Below are 17,752 nucleotides of genomic sequence, written 5' to 3' on the forward strand. Positions count from 1 at the left end.
ACCAGCATGCATGTCACATGCTTACAAGTCATTAAAACCATTATAAGATTTCCCAAAAACATTAAGGGTTTAAAGTCTTTTGTCAACAGTAATTATTATGAGTCACCCTAAGCCATGCAGTATGTACAGTCCACACCTACTTCTCTCATCCTTTGAGCCCTTTTCAAGTTGTGCAGTTGGTTCACATAACAGTTTCCGTTCGTTATTGGCTTCCAGACCAATTTTCCAGGGCAACATAACTGATGTCAAGGAAGTACTTATGCTACGTAAGTGAATTATAAAAATATTATATATGCTGATAAATGAAACTCCAGTTGGCTTTCATAAATGATTAAAGCTATCTGTCACTAACAGAATAAATAAATCCAATTTACACTTGAAAATTCATACTTATGATTAGACTTTTTGTCTATTGTAAAATTTAATGATCATTTCAATATTCATCTTTAATCAGTCACCAGCAGATTTAAGATGAACTTGAAAACTTTCCTTATTTGAAAGTAATATTAGTCAGTTCATCTATTTGAGTTTCTTGAATATGGATGTACAGGGGAGAATAAACTATCAACTATCATTGTTTTATAGCTATAACTTTGGCTTCGAGTAAAATCAAATCAGATGCCCATGTTTTATTTATTATTTTTACTTTTTTAGCACGTTTCATTCCTTAAAAAAATATTTCTAACCTTCATGCAGTGACTTGCATCATTTTTCTAAAGAAGGTGTTTTTCATTATGACTGAAATATTGGTTGTTGAGATAAACAAAAATGAGTTCAGTCAAATGCTCACCAGTAGTTTAATGATGGGTTATATACACACTGTTGAAAACAGCAGAATCAAATTATTTTTTCTGTTCTTAAGTGTGCCTATATGCCACATATCTGCAAGTGAGTGTGCTAAATCTATACCGGAAATGTAATACCAGGTGGTTATAATTAAATTGATGCAGTTCCAACTGCTGCAGTGTGAGCTGTATACATCACAGATATGACTCTTAATCAGTGTGCTTATGGAGTATGTTGGAAAAGATAATAGTTCCACTTTCTACCACTGGGTGGAAATATGGCACTGTAAGCAGTCAGAATGTGGTATGGGTGCAGGAAAAGGGGAGAAACAATTACACACATGATATTAGTGATTCTGGCACATTCGTTAGAATATAGTCACAAGTTTCAACATGTGTTTTGTATGTACTCCTGATTCAGTAACATGCTGCATCCATAACACGGCATGGTCGACAGTTGCTCACAGCACATCCGGTGTAATCAGAGCAATACAACACAAAACATGAACTATCATCCTTTCTTTATCTTGTCCACATTCACAAAAATTATTGAGAAAGTACTTCATACCAGATTTGTGATGTGAGGCATCACAAAAATTTTTACACCATCAGTGAAAGACACCTTTTTGGAAACAAACTATGTCCACAACTGAACCTGTATTTTTCTTTCACGATGTACTGGAATCCTACATAAAAAAATTGAGCCAACTGGTATATTTTGTGATCTTTCTAAGGGTTTCAGCATAAAAAGGTCAACTTACAACAAATAAGTTTTCATTAATTTTCTGGATACAGAAGATGACAATATAAAAAAAATTATGTAACAAAACTCACTGGATATTTCTGTCTTCTACCCAATTTGTCATTCTTATTCTTCTCTGTCTCTTTTTACTGAATATGTCAATGATATTTTCAATGTCCATATCTCTTTCTTTATGGATATTTGCCAGAGCCAATCCATTTAGTCTCACCTGCCCCACTGTGTTACTCAAATAAGTCTTTTTTTCATCTCAAAGTAGAGAAGCTTTGTTGTTTCAGGTCTTTTACTTTCATCAACCCACTTTTTCTTCCATAGTTTCAGCTCTCCTTTTAATGAAAGTGAATAACTCTCCAAAAACTGTCTATAATGTGCTTTCACAAATTCCTGTTACTCTTGTGTGTAGTTTATATCTACTGGTCGGTAAGTGGTGCGCACCCGCTGGCGTTGCCAGCACTGAAACGCGTCTACAGAATGTGCACGTCTGGGAAAATAATATGATTTGACCCAGATGTCCGGCGATTTTGAAGTTTTTGTCTGGAGGGTCAGCAATTTAAGTGATGGTAGGCATACCCGGCATATTTAGCTTTCTTGATTATTGTAATTGGTACATTAATATACATCCAGTGTATATTAATAAATAATACGATGCCCATTTTAAGTTAAATGATATTTATCGGTTTAGATAGTAAGCTATTTTCCTTTCTTATTTTTTTGTTAAAATGTGTTTGAAATACATTGCAACCTATATTGCTACATAATTATTAAAAAAATTATTGAATCTGTTGAAGTAATATATATTTGCTGATTTCTAAAGTCATTTTATCCAGTGTACTATGATACTCCATTGGAAGGGGGGGGGGGAGCTAAAGCCCCCCCCCTTGCCACTGCACCTGTGCGACATCCACGGACACATGAACAAATTACAATTTCAAAAAAACCGTATGATTTATTCATGAGAAAGAACTGAACAAGTTAACAACACATTGGTCCTCCTTTGACCATTATGCAAGCAGTTATTTGTCTTGGCACTGATTCACTAACTTTTTGGATGCTATCCTGAGGGGTATCATGCAAAATTCTGTCCAGTTGGAATATTAGATCATCACCATCCCAAGCGGGTTGAAGGGCCCTGCCCATAATGCTCTAAACATTCTCAATTGTGGAGAAATCCAGTACCCTTGCTGGCCAAGGTAGGGTTTCACAAGCATGAAGACACGCAATAGAAACTCGTGCCATGTAAAGAAATGTAAGCCCAGGATGGCATCCCATGAAAGGCAACAAAATGGGGCATAGAATATTGTTGATGTACCACTGTGCTGTAAGGGTGCCGCAAATGACAGCCAAAGGGGTTGTGCTACAAAATGAAATGGCAACCCAGACTATCACTCCTAGCTGTCGGGCCATGGGTGACAGTCAGGTTAGTGTCCCACCACTGCTGGGGTGTCTTGAGACGTGTCTTCACTGGTAATCGGGGCCCAATTAGAAAGAGGACTTTGAACACAGTTCTACTCCAGCCAGTGAGATTCCAGGCCACAATGATCAGTGAAGGCTTATGGGGAGATGCCCCAGACAGCGATGGGATCACCAACCTAACTCACATGCCATACAACCCGACAAACAGTATTGATGGTCTGGGGTGTCATTTCATTTCCTAGAAGGATCCCTTTTGTTTTCATTTTTTCATGTTTTTGTGTTATGTTGACGATTTTCTACACCCTGTTTTGTTTCCCTTCATGGCAAGCCCTCATGGGCTTACATTTCGGTATGATAATGTCTGCCCGAACACAGCGAGAATTTCTTCTGCTTATCTTTGTGCTTGCCAAACCCTACCTTAGCCAGCAAGGATGCATCTCTCCCCAACTGAGGTTTAGAGCATTATGGGCAGGGCCCTCCAATCAGCTCAGGATTTTTATGATCTAATGTATCCCTGGACAGAATGTAGCACGATATCCCTCACATCCATTTTTTCTGAAATTATAATAGTTCAGGGTGTATATGTGGACAAGGAAAAAAAATTCCCGGATTTCCCGGTTGAAAATACACTTTCTCCCGGGTGAAAATACACTTTATCCGTGTTAAGTGACAGTATACTTTTCCTTGGCACTGTAAAACTTATCAGTCTTGAATGTTTATGGTTTTCTACACAGGCGTAGAATCTGCCGGCACTTTAGAAAATGAAACCAAGGGGAAAAAACTCATTTTGGAAAGATCTTTGATGTGCAGCAACATGTACGCTGCATTTTTTACGGAGGTATAAATTCAACTTCCGCCAAACACTGCATGTTATTTTCCGAAGCAATGAAATTGAGATTGCGATACGCTTTTGTAACCCAGTCATAGCTCATGTCACGTGATCTCGCCACCTCATGACAGCATAGGACACGTGATGTAGTCAACCAATAGCAAGATCACTCTTAAATAACGTGAACACACAAAAAAGAGATGTTAATGGTTTAAATTAATATACATAGTCTTGCTACAAGAAAAACAAAGCTTTCACAAATAATATTGGTCTCGAAGATTAATAAGCTGCAAGAGAAGCTAACCTTCCACATATAAAATCCTGATCTTTTCGCGAGTGTTACACTTAAAAGATACATCTCACAAATGTGCCAGTAAAATTTTTAATAATGACGTAAATGTGTGATCTAGGCTAGAAATCCTTGAAGATGGTCGTCCTCAAAGAGTTGATTTTTAAATGAGAGTCAAACGCTCTGTGATTCAAGAAATTCATTGTACATTCTCGCACATAGTTCATCTTGCGTAAAAGGAAATTTACTTTCAAAGTAACACTTTTCAAACCACCATTCGCAATATTTTCCCGTGACCTGTTAAAATTGGTTTGTTTCAGCAGTCGCCAGAGAGCGCCAGATAACAGGCATCACCGCACTTGTTCAGCTACGATGACGCAGGAAGCCTGCATGTTCGTACGTGTAAAACATTAAAAAATCTTGCATTATGTCATAAAACTCGTGAACCATACTAAAATTCATAATTCGGCTTAAAGTGTGCAATCGTATGTCCAGATTCGGACCGTATTATCTCATGTTTGGTTCTTTATTATGGCATAATGCCATACGAGCTAGAAGATGGAAACGTGCACTTCAGATACAGCGAACAGTTGAAACTAGCCAACAGTGTGAAATTAAACACTTCGTTTCAAATAAATTGACTGCCTCAACGCAAAAGATTAATAAAAGCCAAATCTCTTTAGCAAAGCGACAAAAATAACTTTATTCTTCTGCAAGGCGATTAATGCTTGACTGTCGGAAAGGTGGAAATAAAACCTGAAACTAACAACATATTTTAGCCTTCCGTAATTATGCGAAGCTATTTTAATTCATTTGATAGCTCCCAGTCACAAAAATCCGTTTTCATTTAACGCGAGAGCCATAAACGAAGAGGAAATCACTGAACGTACACACAGGTCACATCGACTGCTGTATGCTGTATGCATCAGCCCCGGATTTACTATATTTCCGAACCGTGGCAATGTTAGATAGTGGCGTCCAGCCACACATCTGTAGCCAGAAGCGGTAGAAGGTACTACTCATACGCGACTCAACTGCGCATGCGCATGAGCCCTCCCCCAACTGCTCAAACGAATCTAATGTAAACAGCTGTCACGTCACGCTCATCGGAGGCAATTTGTTGTTAGTACGCACTGCATATTCTTCCTAAAGCCTTTGACACACTTTGGTTGGCAGACGCTTTTCCTTTGCGACTGAAGTTTTATTTTTCTCTCGTTCATGTTTTGGTGCTGCAGTATTATTCTGCACAAGCGGGATACAGTAATATCCTTTGTGAGAGTTTTGGTTCTTACCAGTCAAAATCACAAAAATTTAACTGGTAACTAAAACAATGAAAAATTCCCGGAATTTTAAAAAATTCCCGGGTTTTTCCCGGATCTCCCGGGTCGTATACACCCTGTAGTTTGTTTGTACATGTCATCACATTTATCATTTTCTGTACGGTTTGGATAGTTCTCCCTTGGTGCATCTTTTTGCCTTAAGAGTGTATAAATATGACTTACATTTTTCACAATACATGCTTGTTCACTATGTTTGACAACAGCACTAGCACTGTGACGTACAATAAACATTCCACCGCTATAGAGGATATGCTAACACACTTCTCTCAGAACTCGTAACCTGGTTCAAAGTAAACTCTCTGTCAATAAATATGAGTGAAACTAATTATGTCCATTTCAGTTTCAATCACTAAATCCTGTAAGAGAAACCTATTGTACGCAGCAGTCAGAAAATATAAAGAGTAGACTGTCCCACATCCTTAGGTCTCTGCATTGGTGGCAAGGTTACCTGGGAACATCATGTTGTCCAGACCCTACAAAGTTTGTCCTCAGCTATTTTTACAGTAAGGACAATGGTAACATCAGTGCCACAAAATCTACTCACTCTGGGTACTTCCACTCTTATGTGCTGTGGAGTTATTTTCTGCAGCAGTTCACAAACACCAAAGAACATTTTCTTTCTGCAGAGAAAGACTAACAAATTATTTGCAGAGTTTCCCACAAGAAATTCATGTCAATCTTTTTTAACAAACATGTGCTACCACAGCATCCAAATAAATACTATTATGAGCTCCATGGTTAACAATCCTGTGCACTATGAAACCAGTGAAATTTACCATGTTCACAATAGAAGGAAGGCTGACCTTCACTGTGATTTCAAAAATTTAACCTCGGCACAGAAAGGTTTACAGTGTTCCGATATTAATATGTTTAGTTCACTGTCTAATAGTATCAGAGGTCTGTGAAGTAACAGTACTTTATTTAAAACTAAAGTAAAGATGGATTTGTTCAATTAAACTTTATTCATTAGAAGAATTAGTTATAGACTGTTTTATACACATATTTTGATTGTCTGTTATGTATTATTGTACTATGCCTATTTTGACGTAGTTGTGTTTCTGTAAATTAACTGTACTTTCCTTAGAGTCGCTTTAAACGTTCTATGTAATTTATATATTTTTTGACTTGCTCCTACCATCTCACATGCATAAAAGGATCAACAGAATGTGTGTGTCATTACAGATATGACAAGATGCAAAATAGTCACAGAATATGGTCCTTGCGAAAAAAAAAAAAGTTAACATTATTATTAATTATTTCAAATACTAAATTCTCTCTTGCTGATTGTTGAAATGGTAATTGATGACAGTTGATCTTAAGTGCTTTGATTTACTAATCACTTACTATGGTTTCTCCTCTCCTTTCCATTTGTACTAGGATCTAAATCTGAAACACACAGGGTTAGTGTGCTGTCTGCAAAGTACTTTGCTGATAGGCATGATCTGCTACATCACACAATTTAAAATTATCCAGAGAACCTGAACCGTAACTTGAGTCATCAATTCACATATAATTTGTAGCCCAGTGATTACGCGGGCAAAAATATGAGAGAGATCATGTATTAAATTTAGCTGTACAGTTCATCATTTGCTTATGACAACAGTGATTTGTAGCCATGAATAATCTTTGAGCGCCTGTAGTGGTGGTGGTGGTAGCAATGGTGGACAACAATGATGCCTTTATTGTGGTAGTCCCATTATATCTGTGATAATTGATCAAGAAATCTCCTGTAAAAATACAGATATGCCTTTTTACACACACATTCAAAAAGTTCGTACAGTATGCTGTACCCCACCTTCTGCCTCTCCCCCCACTGAATCAAGATCAATACTTCAATAATCCACTCTGTTATAAGCACAAGAAAAGACTGCTGGGATAGACAACTTGGTCAATGGGATTGAGGCATTTACTGGACTAACTGTATTTTGTCTCGAGTGAAATTTGAGACAGAGAAATGCTCAGTAGGGAGAATGCAGTATGTTTTCCTGGATGGAGGGAGACAGATAGTTATAGAAGTAGCTCCACGTGTTCACAAGGACCCTGTTCATGTTGCATATTAATGACCTTGCAGACAAAATAGTAACATCAGATTTTTAGCAGGTAGAGGTATCCATAATGAAGTACTGTCTAATTTTTAAAACAGCATAAATATTGAGTCAGATCTTGAGAAGATTTGAAAGTGGTGCAAAGACTGAGGCAACATGCTTTAAATGTTAGAAATGTAAAATTGTGCACTTTATGAAATGAAAAAAATGTAGTGGTTTGCAGAGTATGGATCTACATAGATCACTTCGTATATAATGTATGTTCAGGTTCCATCACAAGTTTTGCTGGTATGTAAGTCATATTATGTTTTTGTGTATGTCATACTCCAGTATGAAGACCAATGAGAATTGACACCTAGCAATATAAACACAAGCCCATGTCTTTCAGCTCCACTTAATTCCCATGGTTATGCCTGATGGTCCTATTTTCTGAAACGGGCATATTAGGCAGCAAAGAAGTTTCTATTAGAAACTGACATTGAATGGTCATGTAAATTGCAAAAGACTGTTTAATACACAACTGTAGTGCACATTTTGGACTCATTCCCCCTATATAGGATTTTGTTGCATATCTACATTTAAACTTGGCTAATTGTTATCATTATTCTAAACTTTTCTCCTCCAAGTGCCTCCTACTGTGGGTTTGTCATGCTTTATATTTTTATGGTTGTCTGTGATTTCAGCTTGTTGATTCTGAAATGTCGCTAAGAGCATTCACCAGCCAGTGATTTCTAATTTTATATCACTTAGATCTTTGTCTAATAAAATGAGAAATTTCTGACAACCATGAAAAAGTTAACTTAATCTTGAATATTTCAAAGCTGTAAGCTATTATCCTATTCTTTTTCAGGTTGTCACAAACAAGGAATTCACACAAGCCTTTGCTAGAGCACTGTGGCGGCCAGCTTTCATCCCACTGCCAGAAATGGTTTTGAATTTGGCCTTCAGTGAAGACAGAGCAAAGATGATTACAGAGGGACAAAAGGTTATTCCTAAACGGACCCTGTCCTATGGGTTCCAGTATAAATTTCCTGACATTGAGTCAGCTTGTAAAGATATTGTGAGCTCAAAATAATTTTGAAAATGAATGTTCAGTTATTAGACTGGCTGTAATTAAAAGTGTCATTTCCTACATGTGGTACAATGTTTTTCTTTTATCTCCAAAGGATTCATCCTTTTCAGAAAGTGCTTAGCCTCTCTTTTCCATGAGTGTTGGGGGGGGAGGGGGGGGGGCTGGAGGATCAATCCAATAATGGATGCTGTGGTCACAAACAATTTCACCATTACAACTGCACAAAGGATGCGGATGTAAATTTAAAAAAAAAAGTGAAATAGTGGAGTATGTCTTACGTGATTGGAAGCATTTTTCAGGAACATAAAATAAAAACTAGCAGGTTACGCTCAGTGTTGTAGATTAAAGACAATTTAATGTGCTATTTCTGAATACAGAGTGTTCGACTATGTGCTTAGAGGATGGCACACTGTAAAAATTCGTTTTATTCTTGGATCCATAGTATCACTAAATTTCTTAAAGATAGGAATGTTCCTATCAATAATAAAAAAATAAAACTTTTTTCATTGGAAATTTGTTAATGTTATCTCCTTTGGTATAATCAGGAAACGTCACAAAAAAATTACGTCACATGCTTCCATCTACATAGAACAATCAACTGAAAATGTCGTAAATATTGCACAATTGCAGATGTGAAGTTCTGTAACTAGAACAAAAAATGTGAATGGCATACTGATAAATGGAAGCATATAACCTAATTTTTGGTAGGGTGTTGCATGATAATGCCCAAGAAGGTGAAATTATCTTAACTGCTAATGAAACGAAGTGTGTTTGAAATAAACACTGTCACACAAAACACCGACTTCTTTCAAGATACTGAAAGGGACCTGAAATGCATCAGAAACAATAGTACTCTGTTCGTCAAGGTTCACTTTTAACTTATTTTGTATTGTTCCTTATAAATGCATAGTAGGATTCTCACCTATGCAGACTAGTATTAAACATTTAATAGTATCTCATTTGATGAACATCGATTAGGAATGTGCCTATGTTTGTACACTTAACAAATATATTTTCCCTTCAGTTTGCATCTTTCTCTTTACAGAAAACTCTTCAGTTGTTATACATGAAGATTTCAAATTGGCTGTGAAGATAAATGAAAGTTTAGTAACTTTACAAAACGTTTTTAATCCTTGACATTTATGTGAAATGCATACATAGTTGATGTAGTTAACACATAAAGGAATTCAATAGACGCATGAACACCCAGAATTTCTTCCTGAGAGTCAAGGTTCAAAAGTTGTTGCACTGCAACCTGTTTCACATGTCTGCCAGTTCGACGATTTCGGAGTTCTCCATTCACTGGACAAGGTTGTCTGTATATGTATATATGTCTAGTTGCTTCACATATAGCAACATATGACAGATCTGCAACAGAAGAATAATAATTAAGTGGTGATCGCTTAACCATCAAAATGTGGGCAATTTTTCCATGCAAAATCACAGAGCAGTTTTATTCAATAATTACAATAATTGTAAGGACAGAATTAAAGGTATGTAACAACAAAACCACAAACTTAATTTACAACTGATTTTTAATTGACATATATAATGTGGGAAACATGAAAATTGCATTCAACATTATGAAAGCAGAATAAACTTAATGATATTGTTTTATATCTTGAAGCAAGGTTCCACACACAAGCTCAGGAATATGGTTACAAAACTACTGCTCCCGATGTTTCAACCAAAAGATGATTTTTTTAATTATAAATGTGTGGTGTCTGTTCTTTCAGACATGTCCGAAAGAACAGACACCATGCATTCATAACAAATAAAAAACTTATTTGCCTCAATGTACAATGGATCCATGATCTTCAGTGCAGATACATACCATCATTTGGCCTCCAGCGGGAATCAAAAATTAGACAGCATGAAGAATGTGGATGGGTAGGTGGCGCTTGGTGGGATTGTGGGTTGGACTGGGAACAGGCTGAGATAGTCAATGCATTTACGATAAGCACTGTGTCTGGATGGTGTTGTGGGTTACGCATCTGCCTAGTAAGCAGGTGATCCCAGGTTTGAGTCCCAGTCCGGCACACAGTTTTACTCTTTGCTGCCGATTCCACAGAAAGTCCCAATGCAGCTGACATCATCAGTTCCTTCCCCTTCCTTTTATTTCTCCCCTTCCACCTCCAGTTTGCAAAAAGAAAAAAGATTCTCTAGGAAAATGACAATCTACAATGTTGTGAAGTAACAGAAAAAGATCATACAGGAAAATCTTAACTTTTGCTGTGCAAACAGCGCACAGAAATTATGTCCAAAACGAGAACAGCAGGGCCCACGAAATTGTCCAGAAAGAGCTGAACACGCAAGTTCACATTGCCCATGGCTGGGAGATGTGGGGGATTAATAGTAGCATAGTTTACATTAAAAATTCACAGGTAAGTTTCAATACTTTTCAGTAAATATTCTGATACATACCACTTTTATCAGTGCCCAAATACGTTGCCATACATACCAATTTACATTACATATGCCAACTACGCTATGTGACAAGATGGTTCTACAGACAGGATAACTTTCAAAATGAAACTCAGGTACCATACACAAAGACAACAATGGCTCCTATCTATGGAATTTATTGACCTCCTAAAATTGCAACAGATAGGCTGAACCATGGACCTTGCCACTGGTGGGGAGACTTGTGTGCCTCAGTGAAATAGATAGCCGTATGATATGTGCAATCACAATGGAGGGGTATCTGTTGAGAGGCCAGACAGCCATGTGGTTCCGGAAGAGGGGCAAGCAGCCTTTTCAGTGACTGCAGGGGCACCAGTCTGGATGATGGATTGATCTGGCCTTGTAACATCAACCAAAGCAGCCTTGCTGTGCTGGTACTGTGAACAGTTGAAAGCAAGGGGAAATAAGGCTGTAATTTTTCCTGACGGCAAGCAGCTTTACTGTATGGTTAAACAATGATGGTATCCTTTTGGGTAAAATATTCCAGAGGTAAAATAGTCCCTCATTAGGATCTCCATACAGGAACTACTCAGGATGATGATGTTATCACATTAAATAAAACTGACGCTCCACAGACTGGAGCGTGGGATGTCAGATCCCATAACTGGGCAGGTAGGTTAGAAAATTTAAAAAGAGAAATGGATAGGCTAAAGTTAGATATAGTGGGAATTAGTGAAGTTCGGTGGCAGGAGGAACAAGACTTCTGGTCGGGTGAGTACAGGGTTATAAATACAAATCAAATAGGACTAATGCAGGAGTTGGTTTAATAATGAATAAAAAAATAGTAGTGCAGGTAAGCTACTACAAACTGCATGGTGAAAGCATTATTGTAGCCAAGACAGACATGAAGTCCACGCCAACCACAGAAGTACAAGTTTATATGCCAACTAGCTCTGCAGATGATGAAGAGATTGAAAAAATGTATGATGCGATAAAAGAAATTATTCAGATAGTTAAGGGAGATAAAACTTTAATAATAATGGGGGTCTGGAATTCAATAGTAGGAAAAGGGAGAAAAGGAAAAGCAGTAGGTGAATATGGACTCGGGGTAAGGAATGAAAGAGGAAGCCGCCTGATAGAATTTTTACACAGAGCATAACCAAATCACAGCTAACACTTGGTTTAAGAATCATGAAAGAAGGTTATATACATGGAAGAGGCCTGGAAACACTGGAACGTTTCTATAGATTATATAATGGTAAGACATAGATTTACGAACCATGTGTTAAATTGTAAGACATTTTCAGTGGCAGATGTGGACTCTGACCACAATTTATTGATTAAGAACTGTAGATTAAAACTGAAGAAACAGCAAAACAGTAGTAATTTAAGGAGATGGGACCTGGATAAACTGAAAGAACCAGGGTTTGTAGTGAGTTTTAAGAGACAGCATTAGGAAACAATTACCAAGGGCAGGCGAAGAAATACAGTAGAAGAAAAATGGGTAGCTTTGAGGAATTAAATAGAGAAGGCAGCAGGTAAAAAGATGAGTGCTAGTAGAAATCCTTGGGTAACAGAAGAGATATTGAATTTAATTGATGACAAGAGAAAATACAAAAATGCAGTAAATGAAGCAGACGAAAAGGGGTACAAACATCTCAAAAACGAGATTGACAAGAAGTGCAAAATAGCTAAGCAGGGATGGCTAGAAGACAAATGCAAGGATGTAGAGCCACATATCACTAGGAACAAGATAGATACTGCCTAAAGGAAAATTAAAGAGACCTTTGGAGAAAAGAGAACCACCTGTATGAACATCAAGAGCTAATACGGAAAACCAGTCCTAAGCAAAGAAGGGAAACCAGAAAGGTGGAAGGAGTATATAGAGGGTCTACAAAAGGGCAATGTACTTGAGCGCAATATTCTGGAAATTCAAGAGGATGTAGATGAAGATGAAATGGGAGATATGATACTGCGTCAAGAATTTGACGGAGCACTGAAAGACCTGAGTCGAAACAAGGCCCCGGGAGTAGACAACATTCCATTAGAACTACAAATTGCCTTGTGAGAGTCAGCCACGACAAAACTCTACCATCTGGTGAGCAAGATGTATGAGACAGGTGAAATACCCTCAATACCCTCAGATGTCAAGAAGACTATAACAATTCCAATCCCCAAGAAGGCTGGTGTTGACAAGTATGAAAATTACCGAACTACCAATTTAATACACCACAGCTGCAAAATACTAACATGAATTCTTTACAGAATGGAAATCTGGTAGAAGCCAACCTCAGGGAAGATCAGTTTGGGTTCCATAGAAATATTGGAACACGGGAGGCAATACTGACCCAATGACTTATCTTAGAAGATAGATTAAGGAAAGGCAAATCTATGTTTCTAACATTTGTAGACTCAGAGAGCGCTTTTGACAATGTTGACTGGAATACTCTCTTTCAAATTCTGAAGGTGGCAGGGGTATAATACAGGAAGCGGAAGGCTATTTACAATTTGTACAGAAACCATGTGCCACTTATAAGAGTCAAGGGGCATGGGAAAGGGAAGCAGTGGTTGAGACGGGAGTGAAACAGGGTTGTAGCCTAACCCCACTGTTATTCAAACTGTATATTGAACAAGCAGTAAAGGAAACAAAAGAAAAATTTGGAGTAGGAATTAAAATCCATGGAGAAAAAATAAAAACTTTGAGGTTTGTCGATGACATTGTAATTCTGACAGAGACAGCAAAGAACTTGGAAGAGCACTGAATGGAATGGACAGCATCTTGAAAGGAGGATATAAGATGAACATCAACAAAAGTAAAATGAGAGTAATGGAATGTAGTCAAATTACATCAGGTGATGCTGAGGGAATTACATTAGGAAATGAGACACTTGAAGTATTAGAGGAGTTAGTAGGGGAGCAAAATAACTGATGATGGTCAAAGTAGAGAGGATATAAAATGGTGATGCTATGGCAAGGAAAGCGCTTCTGAAGAAGTGAAATTTGTTAACACTGAGTATAAATTTAAGTTTCAGGAAGACTTTTCTGAAAGTATTTGTATGGAGTGTAGCTATGTATGGAAGTGAAACATGGATGATAAAGAAGAGAACGTAAGATTTCGAAATGTGGTACTACAGAAGACTCTGAAGATTAGTTGGGTAGATCAAGTAACTAATGAGGAGGTACTGAATAGAATTGGGGAGAAGAGGAATTTGTGGCACAAACTTGACTAGAAGAAGGGATCAGTTGGTAGGACATGTTCTCAGGCATCAAGGGATCATCAGTTTAGAACTGGAGGGAAGCGTGGAGGGTAAAAATTGTAGAGGGGGACCGAGAGATGAAAACACTAGGCAGATTCAGAAGGATGTAGGCTGCAGCAGTTACTCAGTAATAAAGAAGATTGCACGGGATAGAGTAGCATGGAGAGCTGCATCAAACCAGTCTCAGGACTGAAGACCACAACAACAACACAACAGTACTTGAAATATTTTTACGTAAAACGCTAGGCGAACTATTACACTTAGATGAGGCAAGTGGCAAACGAGGGAAAATAGATATGGAACAGCAAAGAGCCTATAACACTACATTGGGGAACGCCAGAAATCACTTCTGTATCACTCAATGACTACGAACTGTGACCTCTCTGACTGTAAATCACAAATTAAGTCACATAACTGAGACGATATTCTATGAGCATGCAAGTTCACTACAATCCGCTTCTGTGGTACAGTGTCAAAAGCAATCCAGAAATACGGAATCGATCTGAAATCTCTTGTCAATAGCACTCAACAAAAGTAAAATGAGAGTAATGGAATGTAGTCAAATTACATCAGGTGATGCTGAGGGAATTAGATTAGGAAATGAGACACTTGAAGTATTAGAGGAATTTGTTGTGTTTCACAAGAATGATGTTTTCTAAATCCATGTTGACTGTGTGTCAATGGATTGATTTCTTCAATTCATAATGTTCGAACACAATATATGTTCCAAGATCCTGCTGCATATCAACATTAATGATATGGGCCTGTGATTTAGTGGACTACTACTACTACTACTACTACCCTTCTTGAATATTGGTGTGACCTGTGCAACTTTCCAGTCTTTGGGTACGGATCTTTCATCGAGCGAATGGTTGTATATGATTTTTAAGTATGTAATGCATCATCATACTCTGAAAGGAACCTAATTGGTATACAGTCTGGACCAGACGACTTGCTTTTATTAAGTGCTCTAAGTTGCTTTACTATTTTGTCTTCTTTTGTGAAGGCATTTTGGAAGGCTGTGTTTAGAAACTCTGCTTTGGCAGCACTGTCGTCGATAGTATCTCCATTGCTATCACACAGAGAAGGCACTGATTGTTACTTGCCGCTAACATACTTTACATATGACCAGAATCTCTTTGGATTTTCTGCCAGGTTTTGAGACAAAGTTTCATTGTGGAAACTATTATAAGCATCTTGCATTGAAGTCCGCGTTACATTTCGAGCTTCTGTAAAAGATTGCCAATCTTGGAAGTTTTGCATCTGTTTGAATTTGGCATGTTTGTTTCGTTGTTCCTTCAACACTGTTCTGACCTGTTTTGTGCACCAAGGAGGATCAGCTCCATCGTTTGTTAATTAATTTAGTATAAATCTCTCAATTGCTGCTGATACTATTTCTTTGAATTCAAGCCACATCTGGTCTACACTTACATTATTAATCTGGAAGGAGTGGAGATTGTCTCTCAGGATGGCATCAATTGAATTTTTATCTGCTTTTTTGAATAGGTATATTTTTCATTTATTTTTGGAGAATTTGGGGGTTACAACATTCAATCTCGCTACGACAACCCTGTGTTCACTAATCCCTGTATCCATTTTGATGCTCATTATTAACTCAGGACTATTTGTTGCTAAGAGGTTAAGTGTGTTTTCACAACCATTTACTACTCGCGTGGGCTCATGAACTAACTGCTCAAAATAATTTTCAGAGAATGCGTTTAGCACAATTTTGGTTGATGTTTTACGCATACCTCTGGAATTAAGCATGTATTTTCGCCAACATATCCAAGGTAAATTAAAGTCACCACCAACTATAATCTAATGAGATGGGTATGTATTTGAAATGAAACTAAAGTTTTCTTTGAATCTTTCAGAAACTGTATCATCTGAATTGGGAGGTCAGTAAAAGCATCCAATTATTATTTTATTGCAGTTGCCAACAATGACTTCTGTCCATACTAACTCACATGAACTATCTACTTCAATCTCGCGACAATATAAACGGCTTCTAACAGCAACAAACACACCACCTCAACCGTGTTGAGCCTATCCTTTCGGAACACTGTTAGGTTCTTCGCAAAAATTTTAGCTGAGCTTATCTCCGGCTTTAGACAGCTTTCAATGCCTATAACGATTTGAGCATCAGTGCTTTCTATTAGCACTTGGAGCTCTGGTACTTTCCCAACACAGCTACGACAATTTAGAAAACTCTTCTACCATTAGTTCTTAGTGTTAGGGATACCAATTTCTATGACCTCTGTGCAATGGTCAAACAATGATATGTCTGTATATTCCTCTTCTATGAATGATTTTTTTTAAATGCAAAATTTAAAACTTCAGGTTTTTTTTTCCCCCTCCCACCAAAATTTTCTCGGGTTCTCACCAAGATCTTTTGCTAACTTGATATGAATGGGGCGTCATTCTTTATACAGACACACAAATTTCCATGAACTTTTTCCTGTCAAGATTTCCATATTCATTCTTGAACTGACAATGCTCTTATCTCCGTTTACTCAGCGTTTTCCAAATTTTGTTATTAAACCTCAATGTTTTATTTTATTCCTGGCTTTAATTTTCAGAAAATGAACTACTTCCATCCTAAAAGTAAATTTACATATGAAATACAAAATCAACATAAAGAACAGAGTTTTCTGGACCTGAAACTATGTTTAGTACATGGAAAAATTAACTCTGATATTTACGGGAAAGCTACAGCAACAGATATCCTCATACATGCCTCTTCTTTTCATCCCTTTAAGCACAAATTAGCTTTTTTTTCCCCTATGAATCTTATCAATGAGGTGCCCCTAATCATTTCTGCTATTGCTACAGAACTTAATAACTTAAAATATATAGTGGTCAATAATGGATATGGAGCAAGCCTTGTACAAATACTTTACAATAATAAAGACAAACATGAATATAAGTTCCTTTACACGTCATAAAAATGGCCTTACTGTTAAGAAATACACTACAATTCCATTTCTAGGTAACATTTCCTATCACATAGCAGTTTATTTAACAAAATATGACATCAATGTGTCCTTTGCCACCAATAATGCTACCAAGTTGTTCTTTATACATAATGAGAACCACTCAACTGACAAATTTTTCAAATCTGGAGTATATACAAATACAATGTACTATATGTCTGAGTTTTTATATAGGACAGACAGTGAGGGTATTTAAGACACACTTTCATGAGGACTTGCTCAACAAAGATGGCGAGAATTCGTATTAGTCAACTTTTGCTGAACACCTCATAACAGAGAAACACAGTTTTCCCCCATCCTTGTTTAACATGGAAATTTTACTTACAACTGACAAAAGCTACAAAATTAACCTTTTAGAAAAAAAATTTTAATTGGATAGATAAAAAATCTACTCACCAAGTGGCGGCGGCAGAACACACACACACATAAAAGACTGTTGTGACTGGCAAGCTTTCAGAGCCAGTGGCTCCTCCTTTAGGCGGAAGGGTTGAAGGGGAAGGAAGAAGGGTGAAGGAAGAGGACTGGAGAGGTCTTTCCTTCTCATCCTGTATGATAAATCTCCTCTG

General features: G+C 37.4%; 2 protein-coding genes across 3 annotated transcripts in view; one reads left to right on the top strand and one right to left on the bottom strand.

Moving 5' to 3' along the window:
• LOC126251845 (epimerase family protein SDR39U1) overlaps positions 1-8,595 on the top strand; it is a 44,643-nt gene extending 36,048 nt beyond the window's left edge. For both annotated transcript variants that reach the window (XM_049952520.1, XM_049952521.1), the window contains exon 6: positions 8,312-8,595. In XM_049952520.1, the coding sequence (XP_049808477.1) occupies positions 8,312-8,536 (225 nt within the window). In that variant the 3' untranslated portion in view covers positions 8,537-8,595. The remainder of the gene's footprint in view (positions 1-8,311) is intronic.
• A 1,041-nt stretch (positions 8,596-9,636) lies between these two features.
• Positions 9,637-17,752, bottom strand: part of LOC126252915 (nudC domain-containing protein 1) — a 136,124-nt gene continuing 128,008 nt past the window's right edge. Inside the window, exon 10 of the mRNA XM_049953901.1 lies at positions 9,637-9,901. Coding sequence (XP_049809858.1) covers positions 9,660-9,901 — 242 coding nt within the window. The 3' untranslated portion in view covers positions 9,637-9,659. The remainder of the gene's footprint in view (positions 9,902-17,752) is intronic.

Source organism: Schistocerca nitens, chromosome 4, assembly GCF_023898315.1.
Source record: "Schistocerca nitens isolate TAMUIC-IGC-003100 chromosome 4, iqSchNite1.1, whole genome shotgun sequence".
NCBI lineage: Eukaryota > Metazoa > Arthropoda > Insecta > Orthoptera > Acrididae > Schistocerca > Schistocerca nitens.